The following is a 14,063-nucleotide window of genomic DNA, read 5'->3' on the forward strand; positions in this document are numbered from 1 at the left end:
GGGTAACTTTTCCCATGTCGGTCAGTGCCTTCAAGGTCCTAGAACTTAAAACAGGATCACAAACTTCCCAAAATAATGCTACAAATCTCTTCATTGGCTGAGGTCTGAGGTAACTTATGAGTAAGAACGAGCAGAAATAGATGTTTCTTTAGCTTCTCTTGCCTCTTGTCCATGAAGCTGGACAATAGGTAGCATATCTCTTACATAGGCAGTAAGGAATTTCACCTTTATACTGATGTAAGACCAATAGGCATTTAATGCACCACTGTATGTTTATTCCTCAAATGGGATAGAAGTTGGTTATTGTATTTTCCCCATTTTCTGACAAAGATTTTCTAGGTTGTATTGGGTATACTCGGACATATTATGTAAGTTAACATGCAGATTTTGCATGGTAACTTTTCGTTTTGGGTAAGTTAACGTGCAACCTGCAGTATGTGTTTGCTGTCTTCTGCTGTAAGCTTGTTTTTTGTTTCTGCTCTGAAAAATTTAGACTTTACAGTGTACATAGATGTTTCACTTCTTAGATTGGTATATTTTATTACATGAAATATCTGTGAAAAAAAGTTGCTGCTAGTGGGTAGTGGTTATAAAGAATCTGGTTTTGAAAAGCTGGAGCTGTGTAAAGTTTTAGTAAAAAAAAAAGAGTTGGTGAAACTTGACATATTTGGTGGGAAGAAGAATTTTTACTTGTTTCTTACCCTGCAAAAGAGTTATGGTGCCTTTAACTTTTAACACTTTCAACTAAAATGTTCAGACTCCAAGGATTTAGAAAGCAAGTGCTGCTTTCCTCAGTATTCTCCCTGAGTGGCTTGTTTCCATGTATTTGGAAGCTTATTAATGTGAAGTTGGGGGTGTCTTTTAAATACCTGGAAAGTAAACAAAAAATGGTTCTAAATCATCTCTAAATAATTTGTATGTCATTTTGCTGAGGGAACTTCTAAACTTTGATCCCACACTGCCCTATTCCATTAAACTAAAATGTAGTCACATCATTAACTTTTATCTTTCTTTTACCAACATGATGTTCTGGGCATTAAAAAAAGTTTTGTTTCCTTTGACTTAGTAAAAGATGATCCTCTGCATTCCTAAGTAAACCAAATTATCCCTTGACACCTCTTCAGTTCAGAAACTTACCAGGACTTGGTTCATATCACAATCTGCTAAGGGATAACTGGAGGACATTCCATTCACCTTTGATCACCAGTATTCCTTAAGTGGCCATACAGTTTGAGAATTACAGCATGTGTCCAATTAGGATTAGTAGAAAGTGTAACACAAACTGCTTCAGGTAAGCTGCTAGATTGCCTAGAATTATAGAAAGGCTTCAAAATGAGCAAAGACTGCGATTTTAGTAGTCTTTAGTTGAGGAAAAAGAAACACTGCTAAAGTTTCCAGAACAACAAAAGGTACAAGGATGTATTATTACTGTACACTTCAATATACTCCAATCTCAAAGGGCTTTGAAGACAACCTATCTAAGTCTATCTATCACAGAACATGCTGAAGTTATGGAACTCATTGTGATATGACTGATGTCAAGAGCTTTTTAAAAATAACTGAAGTGTTTATACATTTGTCTTACTAATGTATATTGTAGTGATTTGGTTCAAAATATCCATTACTTACTTATTTTCCTTCTGTGAGATAAGAATTAGGGGAAAGCAAAGCCGGCACAAAACTTAAAAGAATATAAAGAACTTTATTAACAGACTTAAAAGAAAGAAAAAGAAGTCAGACTAAACCTTCAGAACACTTCTCCTCCCCTCACCTTTCTCCCTTCTCCCACTGACAACGTAAAAAGACAACCCTTGAGGTTTTCAGTCAGTTTACCATCTCTATAATAATCTTTTTCAGTTCACTTAGGGAGAGGAGACTCTCTTGCTCATGCTATGGAGACATCTCCACAAGAAACAGTTCTCTCATGGCTTCAGTATCACAACGAGACAGCTGCCCTGGTTGGTTCTCTGCTGGCATGTGAGAGTCCCTTCCCCTGACTTACAGCTTTCCTCACAACTGCTTTCGAGGGTCCAGTCCTGAGCTACTGGGGTACCATTTTAAGGTTGAGCTACTCAGAAACAAAGGTTCTCTTCACCTATCTCTGGGAGCATCTTCATCTCTAGGAAGAGAGGTCTTCTCCTTCCCTGGGAGCAAGGGTCTTCATCACTTTTATCTCTTTCTGTTCAAGCTTCTCATCAAATCACAGCTACTTCAACATTTGCTCATTTCAGCACAGGTACTTTTGCTCACAATTGCAATTTGAACGCTCCAGCCCCCCCATGCTTTCATGAAATTACAGTGGGTACTCTGATGTATCATAGTCCATCACCATAGCTTTACAACAGAATTTCAACTTCTAAGCTTGAAGCATCTCCTCTTTCTCCTCCCTCAGGGTTTCAGCTCTTCCTTCTTCACTGACTTTGGTGTCTTTATGGTGTTTTCTTCACATGCCTTCACCCTTCCTTCTCTTTTGACTTGGGAGAGGATTGATGTCTGCAGGCTTCATCTGTTCTGGAGGAAACTTACAGCACTAAAAGGGTTAATCTCAGCCGGGCCTTGCAGCTGGAATTCGCTTATGGCTGTTGGGCATGTGATCTTTGCCAGGCAGCGGCCTCAGATGAATTTCGGCCGCACTGGGTGAGGGCTGCCCTGGCCTGGCCTGGCTGCCCTGTGGGGTGCCTGCATGGAGCAGGGCTGCGGGGGCTCTGGGATGGCTGTCTCCCAGCTGGCCTGGCCTGCACTGAGGGGGCTGCGCCGGGTGTCCAGGGAGCAGAAGCAGCTGAGATCTCAGCCAAGCCACACTACTGCCTGGCCACGCCGAGCAGCACCTGGCCCGGCCCCACTGGGCCGCGCTGGTCCCCCAGGTTACCTGTCCAAAAGCCGTAAGCAAGAGAGAGCTTTCCCACGGTTTGTCCGTTCTTAAATGTGGATCACAGAGGTGTGCCAAGCTTCTTAAGTGGCTTTAAAAAGTTGCCAATATTCAAATTAGCTGGTTGATAGGTTCCATTGTGGCTAGAGGAAGCTGTAAGCACCTGTTTGCAAGAGAATCACTTCTGTGGCTGATGAAGCCCTCTTTAACTAAAAACCCAAACTACACTAAACCATGACAAATATTCCTGTGTTAGAACACAGAGATGTGAGCCGTCATGTAACTTCGCATACGAAATTCCTTGTGATGCACTGTGGGCAGGTACTGCATTAGACAAGCTCACTGCTTTATCTGCCCATCTGATTCTCTGTGTGTACCAATGTAACAGGACATTTAAAGAAATCTTGTGTGTAATCTTCTTTCCCCCTTTCTTTCTCATGGCATCACTGTACATTCAGTCTTGAATTCATATACTTTTCTTTTTGGCATTAATGTCTGTCTTTTTCACTTATGCTGAACAGAAATTAATTGGTTAATTTTAACTACTGATCAACTTTCCAGACAGTAATTTTAATAGCCATTAGACATCAGGAGTTGTTTTTCCAAAGTTTTAACAGTTGCAAAACCTAGTGTATCTGTGGGGATGGAGTCACCGAGTGAGTCTGTTGGTTTGAGACGATGTAGGAACCTAGAGTGCAGAGAATATTTCTCTGCCTGTTTTGAAGGGGTTTTACCCCCCTGAACAACACTGTTTTGACCTCCAACCTTGGAAAAAACTGCCTACGATCAGACAAGAACTAGAAAATACAATGGTGTGAATCAGGTGATAGACTACTATGTAAGATTGTCACAGGGTGAAAAATTTAGAGGTTTTGGGCTTCTCTTTGTAGTAAATAGAGAAGAGCAAAATACATCAAAATGGAGGACTGTTGTTCTCCAAACCTTCTTCTTCTTCTTCTACTACTCCATATTCTGCAGTGAGATAAACAGAATTGCCCAATCAAAATTTATAAAGAAAAAACATTTATTATGCGACCGAAATATCGGTCTCAAAAGCCACGATCAAGAAAAGCAGCACTGAGCCGGGGTCGGAGCTGGGTGAACACGTATAGATCTGACCTCTACTGCATCAGATCTCCCAAGTTCACGAGTGCTGCTTTGGCTGGTCCCCTCTTACACAGTTTTTGGGTAGAGTCCGAATTAATTCTATTTTTCTCGCAATTTAGCATATTCATGATGTTTTCTTGTCCCGAAGTTGGGCTGCACAAAGCCTTTCCTGGGTCTGATGAATTGTCCATTCTGGGTGATGAATGGGCCATCTCTGATGATGAATGGGCCATCTCTGGTTCCTGGAACAGTTATTTTTAGTTCCTGGAATGTCGGATTCCTTATCAGATGAGATGTAGATATCAGAAGGTGGTGATGGAGTCATCATGGTGTCAATGTCCCAGTGATAAGATCCAACCCCACCTGGGTGGAATCCTCACTTATTGATTACATCTGTGAGAGAACTTCTTTTAGTGTTGTGAAATTTTTCTCTCAGCCAGGCTGGTGGAGGGATTTTGAAACTCTGTCTCTGCATGGTCTTATTACATTTCAGTTTTATACATAATAGCACGAATTACATACTTTATTTATAACATGCAGTAAAAGTAATTTGGGATGACTGGACAAAAAATTCTGCAGTTCCTGGCTGTGTTACTGAATAATTGGTAGGAAAGTGAAAATAATGTATGTTTTTAGTAACCATTGGTTAAATTATCTTTAAAAGGCTGTGTAAATCTTGATAATTGGTCTTTTCTCCTGCATTCTCTGCTCTGTGTTATGCCTGGGTCATGGTAGTGACTCTGTTTCTCTGATAAGACTTAATAAACAACTATCTGGCAGCAGTGAAACTCCAGGAAAGTCTCCGTTTGTCTCTTGAACTCCTTGCAAAGACTTTAAAACACCCTCTCCCATCAAGAGAGATTTGATTTATGGCACGGTTCAGTGTCAAGACTTCCAATGAAAACATGTAGGTGCTGCCTCTTACGGACAACAGCTCTGATTAGTGAGCACAAGGTTCATGAGAAATGTGCAGAACACTTTAAAGAATTAACTTCAAAAAACGTGCTGTGGACTTCGATTCCATTCTTCTTAAAAATGTGTTTGCTCTGAGAAGCAGAGTTTTGTGTGTGTAGGGATCTCCCCATTTTAGATGCTTAGGAGTATGTATGCCTAAGAATAGTTCATGACCTGAAATCTTCAAACACACTGAAGTTACCTTTTTCTGTGCTATTTAAAGAATTCAGTCATACATTTTTTTTTATCTTTGTAAACATACCTGTTGAAATGGAAATATTATCACGAATTTTTGTAGTACCCGGACAACAAAATTAGAAAAAAATACATAGTCTGGCAATACAACTAGAAACACGACAACATTCAGTTTAAATAAAAAACTTTATTAACAATGTAAAACGTTTAATATCTTACAGTCTGAGATAATTCTGGCATGCCTTATTAGATCAGTACTTAGAGATATGCAGACACCATGCTTTGAATTCTACTGGCAACAAAATGGGTTGATGTTGTGTTTTACATTGTCTATTTTAATACACCTTCTTTTGATAAATTATTTATTTTTTCCAAAATCTTGTAGATACACTATTGGCTTAAAAGGAAATCTGTTGCTTCTATGCATTATACAGTTTGTAGATATTATGATTTCTCTGTATTTACAAGTCCTAACTATTTTCATATATGGTTTGTGTATCATAAATTAAGATATTTTTCTATAAAGCTTTGAAGTTGAGATACGGTGGAAGACTAAATATGAATGAGAGCACGAAAAGCAACTGGAGATTTTGTACAAACTCTGTTACAATATTGTTTGAATGTCTTAGAACTTTAATAGTTTTGCTCTTAAATAGTTTCCTATGTTTAAAGATTGTGAGAGAATGATCAAATGTTCTTTTCCTATACTTAAAAACTGTTGAGTATGATTTTAATATGATACTAGTAAGAGTACTGTACTATGCACAAACTTTTAGCTCAGCTCAAACACTTAAAAAAACCCTCTAAAATTATCTATGAACCATAATTCATGTGTCTTGAGTGACTGAAAGTAAGCATGCAAAACATACTTCAAAAAGATTTAAATATGCTAGATCTATTCCACAGCCATTTTTGAACCACCGTAACTTAAAACTATTAAAACCCTTATTTGAAAAGGGGGATGGACCAGAAGACAAAAATGAATAGCCTAGTGTAGAAAATGTACTTTATAATCAAGATTAGCCACCTTCATCTTTTCAGTAGTCAAATAATAGTGGTTTAATCGAAGTTGTGATTTCCTTGGTGCTTCTGTGCTTAATCTTCTAACTTGAGACAAGACAACACAGTCCAAAGAATCTTCGCTTCCGTCTTCTTACCAGTGGATATGGAGTCAAGTTTAGGAGGCTGCTATCATCTGTGATGAAAACCCCCACATTTTAACACAAGCATGTACACATATGCAGAGATTACACAGGAAAGAGTTTATATAATTTACGCGTCCTAACAGCACCTATGTGATCACAGAATCATTTGTTGGAGAAGATCTCTCAGATTGAGTCTAACCTCTAACTCATCACCACCACATCAACCAGACCATAGCACTAAGTGCCAGGTCCAGTCCTTTCAACACGTCCACCACCTCCCTGGGCAGTCATTCCAATGCCTGACAACTCTTTATGACGTGATAGTGATGCCATGAAGATTTTTTGCCTTTTCTTTTATACCCCTGTTATACCTTTTTACAACTTCTGTATTCTTAGTGTTTTTTGCCTACATTCTTGGACTTGTTTGTCAAGCTAAGAGACTAAACATTTTAGAAGCTTTGTAGCTGGGGATCAGTGTGCCCCAGACCCCAAGGTCCTCTCTAGAACACATTCTGTAAACCAAGATAGAACCATCCAGGGGAAGGTTCCTTGGGGAGGGGGGCTCACTTGAGCCTCTCATTGGGGAATCTTTGATAGATATGCTAATTAGTAAAACCTATAATATTATACCTGATCTTTGGGGGCAGACTTGGCGGGGTGCATTTCGATGCATATGAACTGGACATGTGCACCTAAGGATCCTTAAAATAAATTCCAAGGTAAAATCCCTTTTCCCCTTCTAACCGTGTATGACTCTTGATTTTAAGACCAGGAAAAGGCATCAATAGCTCCCATAGAGCACAGAGCAAATAAATAAATTTTGCATTTGAGAGTCTTACAGTGCTGGTTAACAGCATCTCCATAATAATTATGATTACCTGATCCTGGGGCACATCTCAGAGTTTTAAAACTCTGGGATGCTTCCTATCCTGCTGCACAGGGTGTCAGTGATTTTCTGGTCAGTGCTGAAGGGCAGTGTAGACACCAGGCAGCAAAGAAGAATTCTGTACACTTTTATCTCTGCTCTGAATTCAAGTTTCTCTGTGCTTTATATCCCCCCAATTTGTCTTTCCCTTCCTTATTTCCAGCATGCTCTTTTCTTCTAGACTAGGCGTAGACTTTTTGTCACTCTTCCAGTCTTTACAATGGTCTGTATCACAAGTGATGCCCTTTTTCCTTTCAACATAGTTTTCCATCAAGCCATCCTGCCATGAAGTCTTACTTGTATAAAGAATCCATTCACTCTATATTCATCTCTTAGCATATTATGATGAATGCTAGGCTGCTTAGTTACTCGGGATGAGATCTAGGACAAAATCAGCATATTTCATCAGCTGCCACTGCGCCAAGACTGCACCACATTAAGGAACACCCATTATCAAGAAGAAATCAAAAAGAAAAATTATTATCTGTTTAATGCTGTTCTCATGAACAAAGAGAGTGCCTGTAGATGTGAAGTATTTAGCACACAACAAAATGAAGACCCATTGCTAAATACATGCATAGGATGGAGATCTTGCCCACCTGTGCATTTGTATCAGGTGCCTGATAGCTGTCTATGGCAAAAGCAGGCTCATGGCAGACTCAAAGCAAGTAGCTTTTCTGCAGAGTGAGTGTCAGGTCACAGAAGCTACAAGCCTTGTAGGGGTGAAGCAAACCCATCACTCAGAAGGATCCCTGTCATAGTCTATGCAATTTGCACCTTCATTACCTTTGAGAAAGAAGGACTCCTGACACTGGGAAGTAGTTGTGCTTCTGCCTTCATATCACCGGGAAAAGTTCATTATTTTATGTGTAGATACCCTATCTATAAAATTCCAGAATACCTCATGTGAAACTCAAGAGGCCAAAGATCACATACTAGATTCTGGCTCCACTGAATCAGCAGGGAAGAGATTTTGCCTAGATTTTTCTTTTTGTAGTCTCTCTTAAAGAACCCTAGATTTTTTTGTATCTAAAGGAAGGCAAACCCTTTAATTATCTTAATTTTTCTTATATGAAGAAATTCAAAACCTACCTTGATTTTTCAGTGGTAAAGGCATAGTCTCCCTGAGTTTACTTAAAAGGTTTTTCATTTCTCTCATATCTCTGTGGATACAACAGTTTAAAAAGATACAATGGAACAACAGTTGAAGACTGCATGGGGAGTAGCTCACAGTATAGCTTTATATGCTAAAACAGTGGAGCAATAAATACAAAAATCCATTCACAGCAAGCATTTGGTTTACATACATGTATCAGAAGATGCATACCAAAAAAAAGGCAATAAAATTAACAGGGGAGCACTTTTATGACAGTCTGATACTAGCTTTTCCTTGTTCAAATTTATGATCTATTCTGGCACTTGAATATTTCATATTAAAAGCCTTTGGGGGCACAATGTGATCCTAGTGGCAGAACACACAATGTGTCTTAAAATTAGTATTAGCTAGTACTAATGTCAATTTCATAGCCCTTATCAGCATTTTGTAGCTTGTGCCATGAATGTGTTTCACTGTTCAGCAGAAAATTATAATACATGCAACTAACCCATGGTACTTAACACTACATATTAAATGAAAATTTTAAAAACAAGGCTATCTGTCTCACCTGCCTTAGGAGGACTCTGGCATTAGATTTTCTGAAAGGCAGATGATGGAAAATATGATAATAACACATCATCTCCAAAAGCTAATTATATTTTGATATGTTTTGAAAGAGGCCAGAAGTTTCAAAATGGTTTCTGTTTTACACATTGATGGTAGACCTACAGGCTTGTAATGTCTTAATGCTTTCAGGATTTAAAACCAATACGGTCTTGCTTAATTCATCTACACATAAAATGGTTCTTAGAAATGCAGGAGCACAATTAGTAAAAAATTGCTCTGTTTTATTCTCCACACTGTGGCCTCTGTAGGACAGAACTTGGCTTTATGTAAATAAGCATGACAACAATTCTAATCTCTGCAGCAATTTAATATACAAAGCCTCAAAATAGTATTTTTTTCAAAGAAATATTGGCCATCAGTATTACTCTCTAGTAAACAGTTTCATTTTTGTCTTTCAACTGCATAGTTAAGAGGGTAAGAGAACACCACTACAACAGACCTATAGATTACATTCCCCTCCCCTCCTAAAACTTCCGAATTTAAACCTATGGGCAGAACTAACTGAAATGAATTAGATTCTGTGTTTTTGATTTAGGAATGCAGAACTGGAGTCCGGCAGATTTCAGGTACAAAATCAGAAACTCTGTTAAATGTACCAGAAAAGGTAACAGGTTATTTATTTTACTTATACTTTTCATAGGAGTAACACTGGTTGTCAAATTAAAAGAGACTACATAAATTCTAGGAAGAAATTTGTTTAGGAATGAAGTGCTACACATACCTTTCAGTGTTTTCAATATCTGTGGAAACCTGCCATAGATGCTGTTGAATATCTGTTGGTGATAATGATGTGTCTTCTAAAATCGGTACTTCGGAACTCTCCTCCACTTTAGTATCTAAGATCTTGGGTGGGCCACAAGGTTCTTTTCCTTTAAAATATTTAAACAAAACATGTATCCTTATTATTTATTGATTAAAATGGATACTCAAATTATCTAATTCATGCTTTGAACTTGACCTTGCACAATACAAATGGAGGAAAAGACTGCTTAAATGCAAACTCTGAGTAAGAATGTTCAGAAGCAGAGCAGACCACACCAAGCTACAAACCTGAGAGCTGCCATATATTTCTCTTACCAATTTGAAGGGGTTCAATTGAACTCCACTAGCTCTCATGCAACACAAAATAAAAGCCAGAAGACAAAACTGAACAGGGTGAGGAAACTACAACATACATTTTGGAAACAACTTCAAAATTTTGACATTAAAGAATACTGCAATTCATGTCTCCTAGTACTACAGTAATACCAAGGGAAAACAAAAGACAAAAATGTGAAATTTTGTACTTTATGATTTAACAGCAATATAAAGCTGGCACCACCCACAGCCCAAATGTATTATGTTCTGAATTTCTGTGTTGACACCTACCTAATTCATTCTCACTGTATGGAAATTAAATATAATAGTATTGAAATTGAAGGGGGGCTTCATGACAGATCTTCCAGGGCTTTTGTGAGGAAGAGAACAGGATAAAGGATTGGATCATAATAGTGGAACACTCAAGAGAGCTAACCATTGGTAGGATATTTTGGTAATCTTGCAAATCTCCTTTGGATTGCCTGGTAGCATTCCTTTTCTGTAGTGGCAGCTACAATTCTGGCACCAAATACAGAAGAAAATTCACACTGGAGTGCATCCCAGACAAATGTCAACATTCAAACCAGCAGTACAAAAAGATGAGTAGGAAATGTTTTTTCATTTCACCATTTTTGCAATTTGAAAAATTTTGACATCAGGACAAATCTGAGTAGTTCCTGTAAGGTTTGACAAAGTACATGAAGAGCAAGACCAGCTAATAGAGCAGTGGTCATTCAGCCCATTTTTGTAGGATGCTAAAATCAAGACTGCAGACCATGGTACACTGCTCTTCCACATCACAAATACATATCCCAGCTATCAGGTAGGTAACCTTGTTTTTTAAATCTAGAAATTCCTGGATCATAAGATAATGTTTTTGAGCAAGTTCTCCAAACAGTTGCATTCTGGTAAATTATTCCTTTGAAAAAAAGAAAAACAAGTTATTCTTAGCTACCTGTCTCAAACCAGATGTCGCCTATGCTACAGAAGATACTTGCTTAATGTTTTAATACTCTCTAAAGCCAGCAGGAAGCCCACAGTTAGCCCACAGAAGCTAACTGTGAATCCTAGAGAGTGCATGAATTGACCATAACAAGTTTAGCCTCTATAAAAGAATGTCCTGTATCCTTTCTTTGCTGCTTACTGGCATCCATTGCTAACTTGTGCTTTGCCAAATCCTTCTCTGATCCACTTTAGCCATTGAAATGGTAGAGGATTACCCCAACAAAAGGGAAAATAAAATGTGATGTTTTCTTATGAAGTGGTTTAAGTAAGGTCAGTCAAAAACCCTACAAGTTCAGGAGCAAGTGCCAGAGAAGGAGGATCATACCACTCCTTTTCCAAAAGCAGTGGAAAGGAGGAAGAAGTGAAGGCATTATAAGGGAGGGGAGACATAGAGAAAGAGACCAAGACCTTTCTGGTGGTTACAAACTGTTATACTGAATGGTGACTCAATTGCTTGTGGAACAGCAGAGTAAGCCTGCTTCACAGATTACATGTTTTACTCTGTATCACCCATGTAGGTGTTTCAAATTTTTCTTGTCCTTAACTGCAGCTTATGCTGGTATTTTAAGGTGATTCATATGGTACAGTTGTCGTCGTTCAGTCATATAAGTTTCCTTATTTTTTCCCACGGCAAGAAGTTCATAACACAATGTTACTAAAATCTCCACATATTACTTTTTCATTTAAAATGTTTCAGGTAAACCATCCATTTGCCACTGATATCACAAGGTGTTACTGATGAAACAGGGTATTAGAGGATTGTTCCATTATTTTAAAGTTTTATGGTGGAACCCTGACCTGACCTTTGGTGACATGCTGTCAGGATGCATCCTTCAGGGATGTGAAAGGTGTTTCAATAGAAACAATAAAAGCATTAGATGAAATAATAGTAAAAGTTCTTTCTCTCAGCTTGAGGACAGAAGCAGAGACCATAATGTTCTTTTTGTTAGCACAAAGACAAGCTCCTGCAGATTTGCCAGAATGAACAACACAGATTTCTTTTCAACTGAAAAAAGCTCTTTACCAGTAATTCTGTTATATTGTGAGCAATTCATGAATCCTTTCTTGAATTTCAGATCATTTGCTCAGTCACTTGAAAGCAGTTAAAGAGTCATCTAATAATACAGGCTTTGCTTGAATAATGTATGGTTTAGGCTTAACATTTCTACCCTGGTAAGAGCCTACAGGGAAACAAAAGCTTTTAAATCTTCTCATCCTTACAGTGGAAGGTAAGGCTATCTTCTGTAATAGATACTTCAAAAATGGATACGAACCCTAAATTTTACTTTCAATTTAGTCAGTGGAAAGATTTTCAATAGTTTTAGTTGCAATGATGTATTCTTCCTCTTCTCACCAGCAATTCAGCTTTTTTTAACTTTAAGAAGCAGAAAATGCTTTTAGTATGAAATTAAATCAATTTAGTTAAATAATGCTGAGGATCAAACTTGAGAAAATAATTGAGAAGCTCAGTTAAGCAGTTATAAATCTCTCATTCTTACTTTAATAATAAAAATATCCCTGGCTTTAGCAGTATTCTACAGCCAGATATGAAAAGTACACTACAGGATATTTTAGCATGACAGGAAATTCAAAAGGTTCATTACGAGACCTTTATTACAGCTCATTACAGAACGTTGTCTTGTCTTTACCCAGTTTTTCATTGATGAGATACTATCTGGGGAAAGAGTAGTTACAATCAGCACAAATACAGCCCTAATCAGCGTGTGCCATCACTGAGCAATGAGGTTACTAAGTAAACTGTTCAGTAAATTATCAGCATTTCTACATCTTCCTTTCAGTAGGCAGCTAATCAAGTATGAAATGATTACAGAGACGCATTTTCACTGAAGCGAAATTTCCCTTCCAAATCTAGTATCTGCTTTTATAAAGGTAGGCATCTTTTAAACCATATTTATCTATTTTTTGCTATGGCAGTGTTTTAGGAATGGCACTTCCCAATTTAGTGCTATCACTGACACTCTCCCAAACCGTAGGCCACTCTCTCTCTCTCTTTCTCCCTCTTCCCCTCCCTTTTTCCTGTTGGGGCAGGATGGAGTTGAGAACTGGAGGCACAAAAGGTGAAGCTCATTAAGATAAGAACAATTTACTGGAAACAGCAATGAGTTAAGAAAATGAATAGTAACAGCAACACTATTAATAACATATCTTGCCCAACAAATATATCTAATAACATTACTAAGTTTGCCCACTTGTCTGATTAATGACAGCCAAAACTTAAGGGAATACTCTTTTTTTAAAAAGAATCAGACTTTTTAATGGTGAGGACATTACTGATACATACCTGATAAGACACACTTCTGTAAGAATTATGATTAACAGAAATAGAGCTCCTTTTTAGTAACTGAAAACCTATTACAGAAATATATAATTTGTTTTACAATTTGGTGCTTGTTGTGGTTTAACCTCGGACATCAATTAAGTCCCACAGAGCTGCTCACTTGCTCGCCCCTGGTGGGATGATGGAGACTACTGAAAGGGTGAAAACTCATGGGCTGAGGTACAGGCAGTTTAGTAAGTAAAATGAAAGCCATGCATGCAAGCAAAGCAAAACAAGGAATTTATTCACCATTCCCAATGGGTGTAGGGAGGTGTTCAGCCATCCCCAGGAAAACAAGGCTATCTCATGAGTAATGATGACTTGGGAAGACAAATGCCATCACTTTGGATGCCCTCCCCTTCCTTCGTCCTCCCCCCTCTCTTTATATGCTGAGCACGATGCCATACGGTCTGGGATATCCCCTGGGTCAGCTGGGGTCAGCTGTCCTGGTTGTGTGCTCTCCCAACTCCTTGTGCCCCCTCAGCATCCTCACTGGTGGGGTAGGGTGAAGAGCAGAAAAGGCCTTGACCTCATGCGGGTTTAGCAATGACTAAAATATTCCTCTGTTATTAATACTGTTTCCAGTGCAAATCCAAAACGTAGCTCCATGATAGCTACTATGAAGAAAATTAACTCCACCCCAGCCAAAACCAGAACAGTGTTTTGTCTTTCATGACCCAAAAGATTGTTCTTTTTCTAAAACTAGCATCTCTCTGTGTGCTTGT

General features: G+C 38.4%; 1 protein-coding gene across 2 annotated transcripts in view; it reads right to left on the minus strand.

Moving 5' to 3' along the window:
• Nucleotides 1–5,292: 5,292 nt before the first annotated feature.
• The window catches only part of RGS7BP (regulator of G protein signaling 7 binding protein), a 32,105-nt gene continuing 23,334 nt past the window's right edge, over nt 5,293–14,063 (minus strand). For both annotated transcript variants that reach the window (XM_032095225.1, XM_032095226.1), the window contains exons 4-6: nt 9,640–9,787; nt 8,288–8,358; nt 5,293–6,320 (exon numbers count right to left, since the gene is read on the minus strand). In XM_032095225.1, the coding sequence (XP_031951116.1) occupies nt 6,229–6,320; nt 8,288–8,358; nt 9,640–9,787 (311 nt within the window). In that variant the 3' untranslated portion in view covers nt 5,293–6,228. The remainder of the gene's footprint in view (nt 6,321–8,287; nt 8,359–9,639; nt 9,788–14,063) is intronic.

This window comes from Corvus moneduloides, chromosome Z (genome assembly GCF_009650955.1).
Source record: "Corvus moneduloides isolate bCorMon1 chromosome Z, bCorMon1.pri, whole genome shotgun sequence".
In the NCBI taxonomy this organism is placed as follows: Eukaryota; Metazoa; Chordata; class Aves; order Passeriformes; family Corvidae; genus Corvus; species Corvus moneduloides.